Source organism: Zea mays, chromosome 2, assembly GCF_902167145.1.
Source record: "Zea mays cultivar B73 chromosome 2, Zm-B73-REFERENCE-NAM-5.0, whole genome shotgun sequence".
NCBI classification, from domain to species: Eukaryota; Viridiplantae; Streptophyta; class Magnoliopsida; order Poales; family Poaceae; genus Zea; species Zea mays.
In genome coordinates, this window is record NC_050097.1 from 241,711,005 (window position 1) to 241,732,322 (window position 21,318).

Sequence of the window (21,318 nt, forward strand, 5' to 3'; positions counted from 1 at the left end):
ACACATGTGTACGTTTCGAAAGGAATAATGGAAGTCTAATCTAGCTAGCCTTCTTCTAATCTTAGCCACGTACGGTTACCACTCATGAGTAAGTTCATCGTTGAAAGGATCATGATACACAAGAGATCAGAGAGATAAATTGAGACTCTCTAGCTAGGGGTTTTTTTTCTATCATTAAATATATCGTAAGATCGAGTTATGTGAAGAGTGGTGTATCTTGGATACCATATGCAAGCATCATCCTATAGTACGTTTGGCTAGCGTAGCTTGGAGATGCATGATAGATTCTAGATAGATTGTTTTCTTTTGAATTTGGGGTAGCCAACAGCTGCAGACAAAAAAAGGTAGATGTCGGTCAATAGCATGTTCCCATGAATGATATGATGCAGGGGAGGAGAGAGAGACAGAGACAGAGATGAAAGGCTGTTTCTAATTGGGAGGTACCACCGTACCAGTACCATTTCACCATCCGCTTTAAGCATGCTTGGCTACTTCCTGGCAGCAGGGGTGGTGGCCAGAGGCTCAGGCCTCAGCTAGCTGCCCCCACAAGCACAGGTAGCTCCCTTGGACTTTTGCCATGGCTAGCTGAGAGCAGATCAGAGAGCTCCAGCTAGCCCCAGACCAAGAGGAGCAATGCATGGCTGCAATCTTTTTTTGACGAAACATTGGCTGCACTGCATACATATGGTATGATGCTCTTGGGTTGCATGCATGCATGGAGAGAGGTAAGCTCCTTTTCCCCACCCCCAAAAGAGCTTGGTGTTACTGTGGAAAGCGCCTATTTTGTTGTTTTATTTGCCTCTTCAGTTTTGTCAAAAAAGGGAGAGTTGAGCATGCAAGGATGGCCTAACAATTCCTACTTTCACTTTTTTTTTAATTAGTATGAACTTGAGCTGGTTATCAAGGCTTAATATTTAAGCAATGGCTACATGTGTGTAATTGCAAATGCAGGCGGGGAGGGGACATCCTAAGACAGACATTCTATCATCACATGATTACATATATGGAGGTCTATTAGCTAGGTAGAATAGAATAATAATAAGCGTTTCAGAGGGTTAGGACTTAGGAGCTCAGGGCATACTACTTATTTGCTTTGCCATTAACACAGTATTATTTAGGATCAAGTATATGGACCATTATATTTATTGGACACACATGAGGTGATGCAAAGTTCAGAGATAAGAACCTAGCTAGACCATGTGTTAGCATGCTTATATAGCAGATGTATTTAGGATCCACATCGCCATCCACAACAAGTCTAGCACAGTACTCCAGTCCTGCTACGTGCTCCAAGAATGTCACAAACGATCCAAGATTGGTGCAATAATGAAAAGGAAACTAGTAGCTAGGGATCCACTCCATGCACCCCATACCATGACTCAACTTTGATTAAGGTAATGATGGCAAATGGCCAGCAGCTACAGCCCATGCATATATGCGCTTTTCTTCCTCCATTCCTCTCTTGCATTGTATATATTGGGGTCTCTTCTCTCCTCTCCTGGTGGTCTTTGGAGACAAGTGAGGCCAGTATGAACAGCAGCAGCACATGTACACACACACACACATCACATTCAGCTGGTCTGAACCCAAACCTGGCATGCATCCACCTCCACCTCACAGATAGTATATGGCCAATGCATGACCGTTGAAAAGGAAAGCAACCAAGATACCTCTGAGTATTGGGATGGTAGCAGCAGCAAGCTCCAAAAGAATGCCACTCTTTTTCCCATGCTCCAGTCCCTTTCATGCAGGGGATGCATGCAGTGCAGTGCAGGGGAGGCTTAAAGAAACTTTGTAGTTTTGATCTATCCCCTTGCATTTATGCTGTGCACAGTCAACACTACTATTTGTATATATGGGCATTGGACTTAAATAGGGTTTATTTACAATATTTCTTCTTCTTCTCTCTCTCAATGTCACAAGTTATAATGATGTCATGCCGTTGTAATAAGGTATGGCACAGCTGACATACATGTATATATGTATGTATATTATGAAGAGAGAGAGAGAGAGAGAGAGAGAGAGCAGGATATGGACAAGACAATAGTGAACTACAAAAGCGAGTACGTAGACAAGTCCTATAGCTTCATACATTATTGCATTGGCGGAAATAAAACAAAACCAAAAGAATAAAATCCTAGCGAAAAGGACTATATCTATGCATGCATGTGTGTGTCTGGCTTTCTTAAGACTTGGGTGCAATAATATGCGCGCCTTTGTGTCACGTAGTAGCTAGATTGCCTTGCCATGCATATGCATAGCCATGGCCCACGCGGCGCCATCACACATGCATGTGATGAGACAATACGTGCTGGGTCTCTCTCTCTGCCCCCATCAATGTGTACACTCACTACCGAAATCCGAGTCTTTGCCGAGTGACTTTTGTCGGGCACTCGACAAAGAAGGCTTTGCCGAGAGCCGCACTCGGTAAAGTCAGGCTCTCGGCACAGAGACTCTTTACCGAGTGCTGAACACTACATGCAGGCGAGATATTCTAATGTACAGGGACAGAGACTCGGCAGAGTACTTAAAGGCACATTTACATTACATCATGTGACTGGAGTTTAGAATAGTTGAAAATCTAGGGGTACGTACATGCAGGCGAGATATTCTAATGTACAGGGACCATCAAGTGATATATATGCATATGCAGGATGCATATGCAGGTCATTTGCAAAAGCAGGCAGTATCAATGCAAACAACTGACTGGATTACTACACGTACATAAGCTTCTAAGTAGATGATGCGATTGAAAAGAAGCTGCTGCTTCTAAGTAGGCCGCACAAGCCATATGCGTATGCACAGCACAAGCAGATGATGCAGATCCTCTCAATATATGCCAAATTAAGTGGCAGGACCTTGTTTCATTAGGAGGGTGTTACTTTGGCTGAGAGCCATAGTTTACAATTATAATTATAATTATATACCCACACATACTAAATACAACAACTTAAGACTGTATGTTCATCATAAACATGCGCCTAGTCATTTTGACCCAGGCCATGCGCGTGCATCATGTCCTGCTGAATAATGAACTTTCATTATGTCTACAAGGAGGAAGAAAGTGGTTTATTAGCAGCTGGAGACTTGATCTGCAGGACGGCAAACACTGCAGCTAGCTAGCGTATCTTTTTAAATGCATGCATATGCAAACCCAGCTTCGTCTCATATAAACTATTGCACTCATCATACATGTTAATTAGGAATATTTAAGCCATCATTGTCGCTGACCAGGCCAAGCCAGCCGCCAGAGATGACGACCTAATCAAAGATTGTCTGGCTCTCGTTCAAAACTAGCTATCTGATTTTCCTAATAATATATAAACAAACATGAAGCAGTAGTACGTCTAGTCTAATCGCATGATCAGGCAGAACTGACGAGCTGTTCTTCATATATCATGATTGATCCAAGTGCCGTGCGTACCTGACTGTCGTGAAGCATATGCAGTTAGCATGTGATCGCCTGATCGGTCTGCGTGCTGGTCAATTAATTAGTTTATGTATACTTTTCAGTGTTAACCTCTGCAGCATATACCCTGCCATTTTTTTGGGTGGGGGGTACGTACTTAAGAAACCATTTAAAATTTCAAAACAAGTTGCCTAGAACAATATAATGTTCAAGCTAGGCAGGCAGGAGCTTTTCTTTTTCCTGGTTTGGCTCTACAAGGATATAGCATGCATAGTCATTCCCAAGCATGCATGCATCTCTTTATATTTGCGACCTAGCATTAGGCATCAGCATCACCCTGTCTCGCTTTTGGAACGCATTTTGCAGCATTCCCTCCTCAGAGTACTACGTGTTTGAATCATAACCCCTTTACGTCACACAAGTGTCGTCGTTCACACAACCTGATGCATGAGTTGACTAGCTAGCGCTAAGTCACATTCACACACACAGTGCCGGCCGGTTCCATACGACATTTGGAAATTCCAACGTATTGAAACGTACATAAACGTATAATTTAGTTTCACACGTTTGGAGCTATCAAAATTGTATGCTTATCTCCTTTGTTTGATAACATTGTAACAAACAATACTCGATAGATATTTTCTTCTCTGCTACGTATGGTTGTGATAGACGACTTCGATTCAATTACTATATACTACTCTATTAAGAGTCAAGCGCTAGCGTCCACACCATGTCCTGCCCGCGTCAATTGCGTCCGCACCCGTCAATTGCGTCCGCACCCCTCTACTCGCTCGAGGCCAACTCCGAACAGGAGATGCAGTCACGACTTGCCCGAAACCAACCCCGAACGGAAGACAAAGTCACGACTCGCTCGAAACCAACCTCGGGCGGGAGACGCAGACACGGCTCGGCGAGGCCAACAACGGACAAGCAACGCATTTCCAACTCGTTCGAGGACATCTCGGACGATGCTCCGGAAGATGCCCAACTCCTTTGCAAGGTCTCGAGCGGGAGACGTAGTCACGACTCGCCCTAGGCCTATATACATCCTATAGGCTTTAATAGTCAGCTAAGAATGTCCGGGGCTCGATAGTTTGAAGCCCCCCGACTGAAACTAGTGAGCTATATCTCACGAAAATGGTAAAAAAGTGAAAATCGGTCTAAGACCATAGGATGTAAACAATCTACACTAAAAATTGGACCAAAAACGACATGTGGTTGAGTGCATAGATGGCCATGTTTGATATACCAAAAATAAACATAAACATAGGAATCACATACCTAAAATAGCAAGAAAAACTCATGAGCCTACGTATTTTACCTCCTCACGGGTGTAGTAAGGCCCTGTTTGGTTAGAGGGACTAATCTTTAGTCCCTGGTTTTTAGTCCCGTTTAGTCTCTATTTTGCCAAACGGAAGGACTAAAGTAGGGACTAATTAGCTTTAGTCTCTAGTCCCTCACATGAGTGCTAAAAGGGACTAAAGGGCAACATTTACTTCAATTACCCTTGCTAGAAAACTGGTGTCAAACAAAAAAAGGAACATTTTGGTCTTTATGTGTTGTATTTAATGTATTTAGAATCTGTTTAGTCCCTACAACCAAACAGGGTAGGGACTAAAATTTAGTCCCTAGACTAAACTTTAGTCTAGAACTAATGGAACCAAACAGGACCTAAATCTAGAGAACTCGTTATTTGTAAGTAGATACTAGCTAGATACAAAAATGTTGTCTCATTATAGGTACATGCTAGTGGCCTTAATAATGGTCTAGGAATATCCCAAACTTGCTAATTCTAGACCCCCAAAACAACATAATTCAGTGAGCTATAGATCATGGATGATTCTAAAAATGTGAGATCTGTTCGAGAGCGTCATATGTCAAAAATCTAAACTAGAAAGTGGGGCCCGAGAAAAATGACATGTGGTTGAGTGACTAAATTGTCATGTTTGATATCACAAAACAAACAAAAAGCATAGGAATCACCAACCAAAAAAACATAGTGTGGTCTAAGAATGCATGGGTCTCGATAGTTCTAGGCCCCCGAAAACATCTAAAACCAGTGAGGCAGGAGGGTATATACGGGGTCGGTCGGCTTCTGCCTTCTGAGATGAGCTCTGATCTAGCAATAGGCTGCATGCATGGTTCTGTTCTGTAATATCACAGTAGCAGTAGTGCGTGCTCGCATGGGTGGCAGTGGCAGTGTGGCATCCAGCCTGCGCTCCTGCGTGCAGAAACCCTGTGCTTTTCATTGTCCCTTCTCACGAGTGGACGGATGGATGCACAAGATCCAAACAAAATCTAAGATAGATTCATCTCTCTCTCTCTCTCTCTCTCTCTGCTCTTTCGGCTGTGCGTGTGTAGGGCCTGCCAAGACGACATGCATGAAGCAAGCTGGTAATAAGGCGGTAGCTAGCTAGGGTTCTGTATCTGTATGTACGTAGTGCAGTGTCTGGAGTGGGTCGTTCATGCTGTGTCCAAGGAGAAGTGTACCCAAAGAGGCCTTCGATAGCTACTATACGTGACTGCAAAACAGTTGTTGGAAAATGTTGCTCCCCTCTCTCTCTCACACACTCTCTCCCTCTTGGTGGTCTCTTTATGTCTCATGTCACGCGACCACACACATTGAAAACTTGCCCAAGATCGGACACAGAACTGAACACGATTCAGTTCCTGCCATACATTACACACGCGTATACATATAGGCAACCAACTTTTTTGCAATTTGGTCCTTTTTCGGGTTTTTTTCCCACAATTATGCCCCTGTCAGTTTCATTTCAAAAAATAGACCCTATGCTCGGCGCCATCATCATTGGCGCCGAGCATGTGTGTGCCGGCGCTAATACTATTGGCGCTTATACGTCAGACGGCGGTGTGACCTGGATCTACGTGGCACGTACCTCGGCGCCATAGATCTTGGCGCCGAGGTAGGCGCCCGGTCAACGACGCCTACCTCGGCGCCAAGATCTATGGCGCCGAGGTACGTGCCTATAAATAGTACCCTACGTCTGGCTTGTTGCTGTGCTCATTCCAATTCTTCTAAACTAGAGATGTCTAGGCGTGGTAAATATGCTAAACCAAGGTAAGTTTTGGATCCGCCTCTTATTTTGTGAGTCTATTATATTTCTGATTGTTATAGAGTTTATGGAAATTTAGGAAGGGTCCTTTGACCGGAACTGCCTTCGACCCGCTGCCTTTGCCAAGTGGTGTTCCAGTGCCTATGTGTTTTTGTGGTGATCCTTGTAAGGTCGATAAGTCTGAAGATCATGACACCTATCGACAGAGGTATTGGATGTGTGCTAACTTTGCATTTGAGCCAACTATTGTTCAACGTCGGATGAATTTAATGGTGAGAATAGTCTTGTAATATGTTTACCTTTGTGAATGTTTTTGTAAATATTTTTTGCGTACTAATAATTGCACATTTTGTAGACTCCTCCACCGCTATGTGATTTTGAGCAGTGGATTGACACAGAAATATCAGAGAAAGACAAGAAGTTGTTGGAGAATCTTCAAAAGTGGGATGCAGAGGACAAAGAGAGGATGAAAAAAAGACGAGAGGAGCTTGCTGCCGAGCAACAACGTGAAGACGAAGAGAAAATGAGGCGTGTTGCTGAATGCAGGGAAGATAAGGAGAAGAAGCTTGAGCGTGCACGTCGTGCAAAGGAAGCAATGGAGGAGAACCCTGATGCATTTCGCAAAGGCAAATGGCCTCGTTGTACTCAGTAGTATTGGTGTTTTATTTGAAGTTATGTAATAATGAACTTATTATTCAGTATTATGTATTGTCGAACAATGATATTTCGTAATGAATTACCTTCAAATTGATGAAAAATTACATAAATACATAATTGATGAAAAGTAGATTTAAAGCAATTCTTGAAGGCGACTTGAAGCAATTGAAATAGATAATCAACACGCTGAAAGCAATTGATACATAAGAGTTTTCTAGTAGTGCTCCCACATTCCAAATTGAGTTGACCCTTCCCCATAGTATCCTCCCATTGTTGGTGTCTGCTGTGGGTGCGGTGGAGACGACGGAGGACCAACATTCTTGTTGTGACAAGGGCAGCAACAATATGGATCTGGGCATACTTGCACCTGTGAAGCACCACCATTGTTTTTGTCTCTTTCTTCCTCATCCTTTCTGTTGCTTACTTCTCTCTCTAGATCAAATAACCTATTCTGTAGGTAGGATATGTATTCCGCATGAGGAAAAATCGGACGAGGATCTACCCAACGAGTGAACCCACAATTCTCCTTGACCAATGAATGCTGCATAAATGTTTATAGTTAGTTTCACTGAACAACAAAAGTATTTAGAAAAAAGGACTAGAAATTAATTTGTACATATGCATAAGGACATCTGAAGAAACGCCGACCTCCATCAATTCCACCCTCAACAAATTATAGCAAAACAATTTAAAACACCATCGAATAGTACCGGCACGTGTCGCATGTCAATGAACTTGGCATTTCCATACGGATCTTGTTCCACATTGCCTCCATGATACAAGCTCAAAAAATTGTCCATCTATTTAAAACACCAATTAAACATTCAATATAAACTGTGGATGGTTATTACCTAACCACAAACCACTAATTACTACCTAAATAAGTATAAATATAACCACCACCCACTAATATACTAACCACATTATAAAATACTCATATATAATAATTGCAAATTTTGACAGCACCTCCCCTGCACGGGGAGGATAAAAAACATGCACATTTGACTCACATTCATAATATTCAATCAAATTAGCATTTATCACATTATAAAATACTCATATATAATAATTGTAAATTTTGACAGCACCTCCCCTGCACGGAGAGGATAAAAAACATGCACATTTGACTCACATTCATAATATTCAATCAAATTAGCATTTATCACAATAACTAACATTCATCACATTCAAAAAACAACAAATTATAGCAAAACAATTTAACATAATTAACACAAAATGCTTACACAATAAACAAAAACCATATAAAATTTACCTAGACGGTCGAGGATGAACGTCGACGACGCGGGCGAGGAGCGAGCGCGACCGAGGAGCGCGCCCGGAACGGGACGACAGCCGTGCGGCGGCGGTGGGAGGCGTCCGGCCATGTCGGGGCGGCGGCGCGGTCAGGGCTGGCGGGGCGGGCGGCGCGACCGGGCAACCGGGTCAGGGCGGGGCTGCCGGGGGGCGGGCGTGGCGGGTCGGGGCGGCGCCGGCCGGGGGAGGAGCGGCGCCGAGCGGGGCGGCGGGGGCGCTTGTGGGGCGGGGAGGGGCTGCCGGGTCGGGCGGGGGCGTGCGTGGCGGGGCGTCGCCGGCCGGGGAGGAGCGGCGCCGGCCGGGTGCGGGCGGTGCGTCGCCGGCCGGGGAGGAGCGGCGCCGGGCGGGTGCGGACGCGGCGTCGCCGGCCGGGGAGGAACGGCGCCGGGCGGGGACGGGCGGGGCGTCGCCGGCCGGTGGAGGAGCGGCGCTGGCCGGGGGCGGGCGGGGCAGCGCCGGCCGGTGGTGGAGCGCCGCCGGGGAGTAGCGCGGGCCGGGGGAGGAGTAGCGCCGGCGCGGGGTCTTGGGGGCGGCGTGAGTTCAAATTTTTTTGGACAGAAGATTGGCTCAGAGGTTGAATACAGGGGGTCGGCGCCAAGATCTATGGCGCCGACCCCCCGGACACGTGTAGCGCCGCCGACACGGGGGTCGGCGCCATAGATCTTGGCGCCGACCCCCTGACACGTCACTGCCAGCCAAGCCGCCACGTCTGACGTATAAGCGCCAATAGTATTGGCGCCGGCACACACATGCTCGGCGCCAATGATGATGGCGCCGAGCATAGGGTCTATTTTTTTGAAATGAAACTGCCAGGGGCATAATTGTGGGGGAAAAAACCCGAAAAGGACCAAATTGCAAAAAAGTTGGTATAGGCAACTCATCTAGAGCCGTGCCTCGAGTTCTCGATAGAACTCTAACCAGGTTTTGAGGTCTATATAGTCTTCCGGCCTTTTTTACCTCCGTCCAAGTCTCAATGTTCATCCTTCACCGCTCATGGTACATCCTTAGAACCCACCTACCTTGATCATCGCCGTCGACCGTCTTTGAGCTCCACGCTTGCGTACCACAAGGCAAAAGATATGTTACACAACAACAACTTAGTAAAATCATGGTTATTCTCAGACTTAACCAAAGCGGATCATATATCAACCATGTGTTGGCAGCACGCCTGAATTATTTATTCATGGACCTGCCATGTCCGTATATATAGATCCAATTTGGTGCCTTGCACATGCTGTCACCCTAGCTCAGCGTACCAGAGATTCGAAGTGGTGTGTGTGGTGTATACTATAGCATGCATGCAATGCAGTGCAGCGCATGCAGCAGCTCGCGACAGAGATGGATATCAGTTCGGCGTGGTGCTTATTTTGCATATGCGCATGTGGTCCATATGTATTATGCATCCTGACGACAGACAGACACACAGAGGCTATATTATATACATTTCAATTTGAGCGTTCCTCTCATCTTCACTTGGGAAAGCGCCGTACCATTAACAAGCTAACGATCACCGGCCGGCCGGCTGCAAAATGCATGCATGCATCGTTGTCGTCGTCGGCAGGAGCTAGGAGACCGAGACCGAGACCGAGAGGAGAGCAAAACGGCGTGTGGGGCTCACTGTCGTCACTGCCCGCGCGCTGCCGGCCGCCGCTGTGCTAAAGCTGCTGCTGCCTGCTGGCCGTGGCCGGCGGCGGCACCATCGACACGCACAAATTAACACACTGCTAACCAGCTGCAGCTAGCGCAGGCCGGAACTGTTCGATATGCATGCCTCTCCACATTCTCCCCTCGCCCCACTCCGATAAAAGATGGCAGCGCGGCCGGCGACCTAGCTAGCCCAGGCCAGCAGATGGTGAGCAGGAAGACAGAGAGAGAGATGAATAATGCAGGAATCAGCATATGTATTTGTACTGAATAATGAACACTGCAAAAGAAAAGAGACAGAGGGTAGAGAGAGAGAGAGAAGGGAGAGAGAGAAAAACAGCGCCGGCCTGCCTGAAGCAGTCAAGGAGCCAAGGAGGGCACAGTAGGTTGCCTTGTACATTTGTCAATTAATTGCTAGCAGACTGTGTGCGCGCGCGGCGCCAGGGTTTGTAGCTGAGGACAAAACCCTGTGTATATACACTGCTCAAAAGATGCTGATGCTGCTGTTTTCTGAACGCTGATGGCGATGCTATAAGAGTGTGGCAGCAGGCCACCACACTGTTATGCATCATCTATGCATGCATGGAGTCATGGACGCATGCAACATGCCTGCATGCCTCGTTCATTCCATGACGACCATCCTACCTACATGACCTGGAACCAGGACAGGCCTGGTCTGAAGAAGCTAGCAGTGTAAAACATGTTAATACTGGTCTGAAGCAGTGCTCTGTGCTATGCTATGCTGTTGCTACTCGGTAAAGTTTAGTTTTTTTTTATTCTCTCCTAATAATAGCTCAGCAATCTGCAAAAAGGTAAAGCTCTTGCTGTATAAAGAGGATGGAGTGGCCCTATAGACGCCATGATTTCCGTCGACACCATGCTCCAGGGACGAGGGGACTGCCCGTATTGCCGGTATCTTTAGTCTGTGACGAGAGCTTTTTTCAGGGAAAAAAAGCGGAATTTCGTGATGGAAAATCGCATTGCTATAGCTAAAGTAAGTGGCCCTCTCTGCCGCTGGTGAAGAGTAGACTTGAGTTTATGCTCTGGCAAGTGTGCAGACGCCTGTTGAGATCCTTTTAGGACCAGCGACTAGCTAGCTAGGGGGCTTGTGTGTATATCCAACAAGAGGTTCTTTGGTTTGACTGTGTATCCCATACATACTATTATTACTACAGCTTTCTTGCATTCTCAAAATGCACAAAAGGGATCGATCTACTGTTAATACATAGTAACACTCATTGCCTAAGCTAACCCGCTGCACTTTACTTGCACTCCAGAAAGCAAAGGCAGGCACATTTGCAGGTTTGCTATTGCTGCGCCAAGCTAGACCACACAGCACAGCTGCTGCAAAAAAGAAGACCACACCAGGTGGGGATGGGGCTGTGCCCTGCATGGAGAATAGATAGAGCAGCAAAACAAAACAATTGCATCTTTTTTTTTCTCTCCCACAGAACAGAACATACCCTACCCTACCAAACGGGGCATCAAAAGAAGAGGGGGGAATATTAAAGCTTTGGAGTGATGATAGGTACTCCGGAACTCCGGAGGGGCCATCATCCCCTGTTTGCAGCGTGTGCCCAAGCTGCCCTGCCCTGCCTGCCTCCTCCAAAGAAGCTTCACCACCTCTCTGCAACAAAACACTAGGCATGCTAGTGACCAAAAGGAAGTCTCCAAAGTGGCAATCAATCGGAATCAACTTGTGTGCCACACTAATCAATAAATAAATATCATGGTGTCACCTCGACAAGGCAACACCAAGCGAGCCATTATATCATGGTGTCAAACATCTATCAAGCATCTCTCACATCATCCTTTCAGTCTTAAAGCATCCATCCATCATCCATCAAATCCTACACTATCCTATCCATCTACTAGCTCCGTGCATTGCATGTCATGCAGATGCAGTGCACGCATGAGGACGACGAGGGCCTGTTTTGAGGCGACAAGAATGACAAGGGGTCATTCCTTACTCCCCTGGTTGCCTTGTGGGTGTACATCTTCTTATCTTTGTGGCATTCTTCTGTGGGCCTTCACATGCCAACAGCACCCACCCCTACTCTACTACCCACTAGAGATGCAGGATGCAGCAGCTGCTGCTTCAACGACTACCTGTATCAGCAACAAGTACCCGTCACCTTTCGTCCCCCTCACCCTCTGGCCTTTTGCACATCATGAAACGCCTCTCTTTTACACACCTGGAACTTCAGTGCATGCGCGTGTATCTTAATCAGTGCACACATGGATCGCATCGGTCTGGTCCAGTATGGTCGCCAGCAGCAACCAACATGACATATATACGCACAAGCTCAATGCACCAGATTTTGAGATAGATGGATGATTCCATCATTCTGGTAACAATCTGTCAAAGCATGCAGCAAACAAGTATATTTTAACAGTATGATTCTGATGCATTAAACGACGTAAGAATTTAACATTGGTACAAGAGGGGAGGGGAGCCAGTAACAACTTGCAGCATGCTTTTACTAGTTTACAGGCGGGAGGAATAGGAATCGTAGGTAAGCTGGAAGAATTCTAATGATATACTTGTCAACCAAAGAATCTAAGTCCAAGTCGTCTTCACAGTTGCGAGTTCCCAAACAATTGTTGTACTCCAGTGTCACCATTGTAGAAGTATTAGTCCTGCCTCACAGAAGATGGTAGGTTAGTAATTTTTATGAGTATCGGAAACATCCAAATCTATACTGAATGCATCAAAGCAATATCTAGAGAAGCCCTTGACCAACAGTTACTCTACCAATGTATAACTTTAGGGATACAAAATTCATGCCATTAGATTTGTATTCAAAAGCACTTATTTGTGATTGAAAGTGTGATATCATAGAAGGGCAAATTAAGAGAGTAACAGTTGGCCAAGGGCTGTTCTAACAAAACAAAACATGCCTTACTCACAGATGGAGGGAGTACTACTATGCACCAGCAGTTTTGCCTTATCTGGAGCAACCTCAAGCTTAACTATGCACCAGCAAAACCGGATCCCAAACAGAAAAAGGGTCCTAGCTCAAGTTCAAGCTTCAGCTTCTCATAGCCAGTTCAGTCGCCTCATGACAGGATACAATTTTGCAAGATAAATCACCACAGAATCGCCTATTAATCTATAAGTTTACTCCACAGTCACATGTTCGGTGCAAGGTGCATCCATCCAATATATACAAAATAAGTTATTTTGGTTCAGTTACTTCAGTATGCTGTTATAGTAAGAACCGACTTTCATGCCAAACTATGATTCCCTTTCCCTCTGTACTAAGAATATAACATCACTACTTTAATCTAATCAATTTTGTAGATAACCAGAACTCCAGAAGTAAGATCCATGAATATCTCACTGTATGCAACAAATGGGGAAACAAACTATTCCATTTAATTTTTATGCAGTAAAGGAAGATGTACAGGACATGGATAACAAAAAGGTATTATACATAAACTGAACAATTGTTTTTGCTTCAGGGCAGCTAGAATGCACCCTCCTAGAGTCCTACATACAACTTTCCATCTCTAACACGTGTCCATAAAGTAAAGGAATTATCATTTTGCCAACTGATAAACCAAATTCACTGCTGTATTGAACTGCAAATCAATGTCTCAAATATTGAAAGCAAACACTGAACTGTGGATGTCAACATTTGTTTCATTACCTAATTGAATAGGTAGCGTTAAATGCAGTATATACTATATAGTAACCGTTTAGGGTGCCAAGTTACATTGCTAGAATTCACCATGGTATTATATTTGAAGCACTTGGATTCTTAGAATCTTAGATGATGATAGCAGAATCATGATAACCACTCCATTTTCAATTAGCTAATGCAAACATGAAAATGCAAATGACGAAAAATGCTATTGAAAAATTGGCAGACTATGCGCTAATTTCATGGGAAGACTTGAATATTCTATCAATTTCAACGAACATATAACAACCATAGTTTAAAAAAATAAGTACACTGCAGTAATTCCTACCAATAACGAGTGATAAAATTTAACCAGTAGGGTATCAGAATACACGCACCTGAAAGTCATTGTGAACCTAGCTTCATATGTTCCAACATCGTTGTAACGCTAGAAGTGTTGTCAGCTTGCTGCATATCTACATTAGTTTGATCCTTTTTGTTATCAGCTCCTCCACCATTAATTCCATGCTGAAAAGAGGTGGCTGGACCACCATAACCAGCTCTGTATAGAATGTACCATGGATACATTTGAGGATAATTTCCATAAGCTGGAGGAACCCATCTTGACATCATATCAGGAGCGTTTGCCATGACGACTTGGCTTGGGTATCCACTCCCATAGGGATAACCCGCCACAGGAAAATAGGGGGCAGGAAAGTAGGGCTGCACGTGAACAGGTTGTGGCATGTAGCCATTGTAGGAGCCATATCCAGCATTGTATGGCGGTTGGTACATGGAGCCTTCATAGCCAGCAGGGACCCTCCCACCAGAGGAGCGTGCGCCACGCCCTCTGTTGCGGTAATACTGCTCGTCCTTGGGGATAGCAATCTTGGCTTCTACCTTGGTCCCGTTCAAGTCGTGAAAGCTCTGCCGCATCACCTTCCCTACTGCTTCCTCCGAATCAAAGGTGACGAAGCCGAACCCCCTCGACCGGTTCGTTGCGCTGTCATATATCACCGCGACATCCGTTACAGTGCCAAACGTCTCAAAGTAGGCCCGGAACTCCTCCTCAGTGGTGTCATCCTGCAGTCCGCCAACGAAGACCTTTTTTGAACCGTAGTTCACGTTGTCACCACTGTCCGCGGTGCCGTTCCCCATGGGGTACTGATTGTCCTGGTTCCCCTGGTCTAAGCCTTGTTCGACCTGATGAGGCTGGGAGTGCTGCTCGCGCTGGTTTCGTGGAGCTCTTGCCCTGGCCCTCTTAACGTCCACCTATGTCCACGAAAGAAAAGCCAACTATCAGAAATTAATGGTATCCACATGACATCTAAACGAAAGTTCCATCACAGACCGAGCCAGATGGCAGCAAAAACGAAGCGATTTAGACGCAATGGTGAGCCTACACGAAGAGATCACATGCCACCCGGACAGCGATACCTAAAATTCTCAAAAGCTACATAGGATTTGAAAATTGAGTCTCAGATTCATTCTTCGTGCCGGAGGTCATGTGACAGCCTTATGTCTACCAACGTCGTAAGCAAGTACTAGAAAATCCAATCTCAGAGCCAGCGGAACCCGAACTCCCCCTCCCTACGCAGCAGCAAGCCTTAACGAAGCTCAGATCGGAACGAGCGGAGACTCACCGCGCGCCCGCAGAGGAAGTGCCTGGGCCTGTCCGCGTCGCCCAGCGCGGCGGCGGCGGCGGCGGCTGCCTTGTCCTCAAACTCGACGAAGCCGAAGCCCCGGCCGTGGCCCGTCTCCCTGTCGCGCATGACGACGACGGAGCGCACCTCGCCGAAGCGCGCGAAGTGGGCCCGCAGGTCTGCCTCCTGCGCCCCGGCCGGGATCCCGCCGACGAAGAGCTTGCGGCTCTCGGCAGCATCCTCCATCGCGCCGGCAGACAGAGAGAGAGAGAGAGCGCTAGGGTTTTGCGGGAGGGGAGCCTAGGGGCTAGAGGTGGGCGGGTGGCTGGCTGGCTGGCGGTGTGCGGGCGGCCGCGGACTTGTGCGCGTGCTGAGTTCAATTTGGTTTGTTCTTGTTCGCGACGGAGTTTAGCTTTACACGGTACGGACGATCGGGTCTGGGAATCATAGGCCGTTTCGTTCGGGTTAAGGACTGGAGGTGGACTTGGACTACGGAACGGGACTAACCGTCTGTTGACCGCTAGGCACGCTGGATGCGGTGGACCGGTGACGTGGTTACTCCGTTTTGACTGGGTAAGTGGTGGTTAGTGCTGGGAATTGGGTCGGGCCGAGCCGGCCCGGTCCAAGCCCATCGTGCTTCGTGCCAAACGGGTTCGGGCCAAGAAAGCCCAAATAATTTTTGGGTCATGTCGTGCCAGTCCGAAGTGTAAAAACAGTGGCCCAGTCCGGCCCTAAACCACGTCGTACCTTCGTTGGACCGTGCCGGCCCAAGCCCGACCCGTATATTTTACCACATAAAATCAAAATATTATAACCATATAAAGTTCATATCTTACTAAATTAAAGATATTAAACAATTATAGCATCATTTAACCACATAAACTCTAAATATAACAACAATATAAAGTTAATATCTTACTAAATTAAAGAGATTAAACAGATTGGGCTTAATTGGGTCGTGTCGGCCCAAGCCCGGCCCATCTATGTGTGCCGTGCTGGGGGCCCGACGGGTCGGAATTTGAGGCCCGGCCCAGGCCCACCTTCGGGTCGTGCTAGCCCGGACCATATTATTTCGTACCGGACCATGCTTTGGGCTCTTATTTTCGGGCCGTGCTCGTGCTGGCCCGAAAAGCCCGGCCCAGATTCCCAGCACTAGTGGTGGTGGTGCACAGGTAACGGAACAGCCAGCCTGGATACCGGATCCTCTCGTTGGGTTGCATTTCCAGCAAGGCTTAGGTGTTTGGTCGAAGAGCCAAGTAGAACGGAGTCGTTCTGTTCTAGTTTTATTGTTGTTTGGTTATAAAGAAACTATAACGGAATGTCTCTAATTAGGGAATATTCTCCTCAGATCCGGAACCATTTCGCTCCAAAAAATCAACTGGACGGAGCCGCTCCGTTCTCATCCCACTCTCACAGTCACGCTCAGTTCCGTTCACTCTGCAGCCAAACAAAAAACAGAGCCGCTCTGTTCCAGATTACCAAACACAGAACAGAGCGGCTCCGTTCCTAGAATCAGAGATGGAACGGCTCCGTTCTACTTTGGCTCCTCAACCAAACAGTACCTAATACAACAATTACCTTCTTAAAAAAACCTCGCACGCGTTATCATCTATCCATCGCATCGTTGTGGTCTCCCGGACGGATGCCTCGTGATGCCATATGTGTGGCCTCCATGGCCGTGATGGCGCTTCACCTAGGGGTCGTCGGAAAACGGCAATACGTCCTCCGTCGCGCTAGGTGGACGCCTGCCCAGCGACAATCGAGGGACGGTCATGCGTGCCAGGGTGGCGAAGGCCACGCAGGTGGCAGGCAGGAAGCACCTCTCGCTGCATCCATAGTGGAGATCCCAGTCACGTGCTATTAGGTGAACGGTTCGAGTTCCTGGTCCATTTTATGGATTGCAATTTCAAAAATGAGTTCGCCTTCTATTGTCTGACCGTAGCCGCCTGATCTGATTCATCGGTTTGTTACTCCACGGCACCATGTCAATTAATTACCTCAATTGCAGATTGAATATGTGTTTTCCTATAAGGCTGCCTCCAACAGAGCAGCTAAAAGGGTATGCAAAGCTATTATGGCTACTCATATTCACTGTAGCACCATGCATCTTCCATCCAACAGAGTAGCCAAACAGAGCAGCCAAATTCCATGGCAGGTGAGAGAAAAGCTATTATGGCTGGGCAGAAACCGAGCAAGCATCTCTGATGTAAATGGTGGGCTATTCTTGTCAGTGAGCATGAGGCAAGCGTTTTTTGCTATACCATTGGAAAGTGTTTCTCTACTAACTATTAAGGAGGTACTGTAGACTGCCCCCGCCGCTACCGAACGCCCGCCCGCCTGCCTGCACGGCCGCTGTCGCGAATTCCGCCGCTACCGAAGCGCCCGCACGCCCCCCGCCGCGAATCCCGCCGCTACCGAACGCCCACGCAACCGCCCGCCGCCGCTACCGAAGCGCCCTCACGCCCGCACGCCCACCGCCGTGAAACCCGTCGCTGCCGAATGCCCACGCAACCGCCCTACACCCGCCGCCGCATTTGAGGAGGTGTCGTGGCGCATACTCGTGCGTCAGTCGAGGCGGAGACACCAATGTCGACTCTAAGAGGAGCACCTCCTCCTCTAGATCCAGGAGGCTGAGGCGGCTGTGGAGTCTGCAACTTCAAGGACACCGCCCCGTCGTCGCTGTCCTCATCATTCACTGAAAGTCGACTAGAGGGGGGTGAATAGGCAAATCTGAAATTTATAAACTTAAGCACACACTACAAGTTGGGGTTAGCGTTAGAAATATAAACGAGTCTGAAAGAGAGGGCGAAAACAAATCACAAGCGAATAAGAGCGGATGACACGGTGATTTGTTTTACCGAGGTTCGGTTCTTGCAAACCTACTCCCGGTTGAGGTGGTCACAAAGACCGGGTCTCTTTCAACCCTTTCCCGCTCTCAAACGGTCACCTAGACCGAGTGAGCCTTTATCTTTAATCAAATGGGACACTAAGTCCACTACAAGGACCACCACAACTTGGTGTCTCTTGTTTTGATTACAAGTGAGTTGAACACAAGAAAGAAGGAAGAAGAAAAGCAATCCAAGCGCAAGAGCTCAAATGAACACAAGTATCTCTCTCACTAGTCACTATTTGATTGGAATGATCTTTGGACTTGGGACAGGATTTGATCTCTTTGTATGTGTCTTGAATGAAGTCTATAGCTCTTGTATGAGGTTTGATGGCTGAAAACTTGGATGCAATAAATGGTGGGTGGTTGGGGGTATTTATAGCCCCAACCACCAAAGTGACCGTTGGTGAGGGCTTCTGTCGCATGGTGTCGGGGACCATAATTAGGGGTACCCTCAAGACGCCTAATTCTCAGCCGGTAACCCCCATCAGCATAAAGCTGCAGAGGCCTGATGGGTGCGATTAAGTCAGGGATCAGTCCGTACGAGCGACTCGATCACGCCTCGCCCGAGCCTAGCCTCGGGCAAGGGCAGTCGACCCCGAGGGATTTCTGTCTCGCCCAAGGCCCCCCTTTAACGGCGGACACATCTCCGGCTCGCCCGAGGCCTTGCCTTCGCTAAGAAGCAACCCTGACTAAATCGCCGCACCGACCGACCGAGTCGCAGGAGCATTTAACGCAAAGGTAGCCTGACACCTTTATCCTGACACGCGCCCCCCGGCAGAGCCGAAGTGACCGTCGTCACTTCGCCGCTCCACTGACCGGTCTGACAGAAGGACAGCGCCGCCTGCGCCACTCCGACTGCAGTGCCACTTGACAGAGTGAGACTGACAGGCAGTCAGGCCCTGCCAAAGGCGCCATAGGAAACTCCGCTCCGCCCGACCCAGGGCTCGGACTCGGGCTAAGCCCCGGAAGACGGCAAACTCCGCTCCACCCGACCCAGGGCTCGGACTCGGGCTAAGCCCCGGAAGACGGCGAACTCTGCTCCGCCCGACCCAGGGCTTGGACTCGGGCTACGCCCCGGAAGACGGCGAACTCCGTTCCGCCCGACCCAGGGCTCGGACTCGGGCTAGGCCCCGGAAGACGGCGAACTTCGCTCCGCCCGACCCAGGGCTCGGACTCGGGCTAGGCCCCGGAAGACGGCGAACTCCGCTCCGCCCGACCCAGGGCTCGGACTCGGGCTAAGCCCCGGAAGACGGCAAAATCCGCTCCGCCCGACCCAGGGCTCGGACTCGGGCTCAGCCCCAGAAGACGACGAACTCCGCTTCGCCCGACCCCAGGGCTCGGACTCCGCCCTGGCCTCTGCCGAACAACCTCCGCCTCGCCCAACCCACGGGCTCGGCCTCGGCCTCGGCCATGGAAGACAGACTCGACCTCGGCTTCGGAGGAGCCTCCACGTCGCCCGACCTTGGGCACAGGCCCGCCACGTCAACAGGAAGCGCCATCATCACCCTACCCCGAGCCGACTCGGGCCGCAGAGAACAAGACCGGTGTCCCATCTGGCTAGCTCCGCCAGATAGGTAATGATGGCGCCCCGCTAGCCCTGTGACGACGGCGGCTCTCAGCTCCCTTACGGAAGCAGGGAGACGTCAGCAAGGACTCAACCGCTCCGACAGTTGTCCCTCCGCCAGGCTCCATTGCTCCTCCGACAGCCACGACATCACACCAGCAGGGTGCCAAGATCTCTCCGGCTGCCACATTGGCATGTACTTAGGGCGCTAGCTCTCCCTCCGCTAGACACGTAGCACTCTGCTACATCCCCATTGTACACCTGGATCCTCTCCTTACGCCTATAAAAGGAAGGACCAGAGCCTTCTTAGAGAAGGTTGGCCGCGCGGGGACGAGGGCGGGACAGGCGCTCTCTTGGGGCCGCTCGCTTCCCTCACTCGCGTGGACGCTTGTAACCCCCTACTGCAAGCGCACCCGACCTGGGCGCGGGACGAACACGAAGGCCGCGGGATTTCCACCTCTCTCACGCTCGTCTCCGGCCACCTCGCTCTCCCCCCTTCACGGTCGCCCACGCGCTCGACCCATCTGGGCTGGGGCACGCGGCACACTCACTCGTAGGCTTAGGGACCCCCCGGTCTCGAAACGCCGACAGTTGGCGCGCCAGGTAGGGGCCTGCTGCGTGCTGACGAACAGCTTCCCGTTAAGCTCCAGATGGGCAGTCTCCAGCAACCTCTCCGGCCCGGGACGATGCTCCGTTTCGGGAGTCTTGAGTTCATGTCCTTCGACGGCAGCTACGACATGATACTCCTTCCACCGCCGCGCGACAACGACAATGGCGGCCGACAACCCGCCCGCCGGCGGCGGAATCGACGACATCTTCCCCGCATGGTGGAAGAACAACATTCGAGCTCGCCTCGTCCTCTCCCCCGCCAACGGAGGAGGAGGCGGGGCAACCGAGGCCAAGCGGGAGGCCGCGCTTCGTCAGCTGTCGAGCGAATCGACGTCCCCAGCGCCCCAACGGAGGGCACGCCGGGCGTCGACCTCGCGTTCGAGACGAAGGCGAGCGCCGTCCCCCCGCGACACGCCAATCCTGAGCAAGTGGACGACGCCAGCGCGCTCGCGGAGGGCTTGCAGGACGTCGCCCTCGTACCCAAGACGACGGCGCAACCAGTCCCCGACGTGACTATGTCGCTCCTTGTCGACCAAAAGGTACCGACTGATTCCCATCTTACGTCATTTCGACTCGGCCTCAACCCGCCTAGCGACCTTGCTTTGGCGGGCGCTCTCGTTGAGGCGAGTGCAACCCCTCTGGGGTTTCGTATGCGGTCGCCTTGGGACCGGTTGACGGACGTCTCGACCTACGGGCCCTCTGGGTCCGAGGAAGACGACGATCCCAGCATCTGTTGGGATTTCTCCGGATTTGGCAACCCCAGTGCCATGCGGGACTTTATGACTGCATGTGACTACTGCCTCTCCGACTGTTCCGACGGTAGCCGCAGCCTTGACGACGAGGACTGCGGCCCAAGCCGCGAATGTTTCCACGTCGAGCTAGGGGATC

At 49.2% G+C, this 21,318-nt stretch overlaps 2 protein-coding genes across 2 annotated transcripts; one reads left to right on the forward strand and one right to left on the reverse strand.

Moving 5' to 3' along the window:
• Positions 1-6,515: 6,515 nt before the first annotated feature.
• On the forward strand, positions 6,516-7,231 carry LOC118476451 (vicilin-like seed storage protein At2g18540). The gene is made up of 2 exons (XM_035965598.1): positions 6,516-6,755; positions 6,839-7,231. Exons 1-2 carry the CDS (start codon positions 6,627-6,629, stop codon positions 7,133-7,135), a joined length of 426 nt encoding a protein of 141 aa, XP_035821491.1. The 5' UTR covers positions 6,516-6,626; the 3' UTR covers positions 7,136-7,231.
• Positions 7,232-12,421: 5,190 nt separating this feature from the next.
• Positions 12,422-15,745, reverse strand: LOC100192067 (Ribonucleoprotein like protein). Its single transcript, NM_001416309.1, has 3 exons — positions 15,368-15,745; positions 14,123-14,996; positions 12,422-12,738 (listed from the first exon to the last, which is right to left on the reverse strand). Exons 1-2 carry the CDS (start codon positions 15,611-15,613, stop codon positions 14,130-14,132), a joined length of 1,113 nt encoding a protein of 370 aa, NP_001403238.1. The 5' UTR covers positions 15,614-15,745; the 3' UTR covers positions 12,422-12,738; positions 14,123-14,129.
• Positions 15,746-21,318: the final 5,573 nt, after the last annotated feature.

Excerpts from the sequence above, each read along its gene's own strand:
- LOC100192067 (NM_001416309.1), bottom strand. The coding sequence starts at position 15,613 with ATGGAGGATGCTGCCGAGAGCCGCAAGCTCTTCGTCGGCGGGATCCCG. Across the intron at positions 14,997-15,367 it reads ACTTCCTCTGCGGGCGCGCG|GTGGACGTTAAGAGGGCCAG; the intron begins GTGAGTCTCCGC and ends TCGTGGACATAG.
- LOC118476451 (XM_035965598.1), top strand. The coding sequence starts at position 6,627 with ATGTGTTTTTGTGGTGATCCTTGTAAGGTCGATAAGTCTGAAGATCAT. Across the intron at positions 6,756-6,838 it reads AACGTCGGATGAATTTAATG|ACTCCTCCACCGCTATGTGA; the intron begins GTGAGAATAGTC and ends CACATTTTGTAG.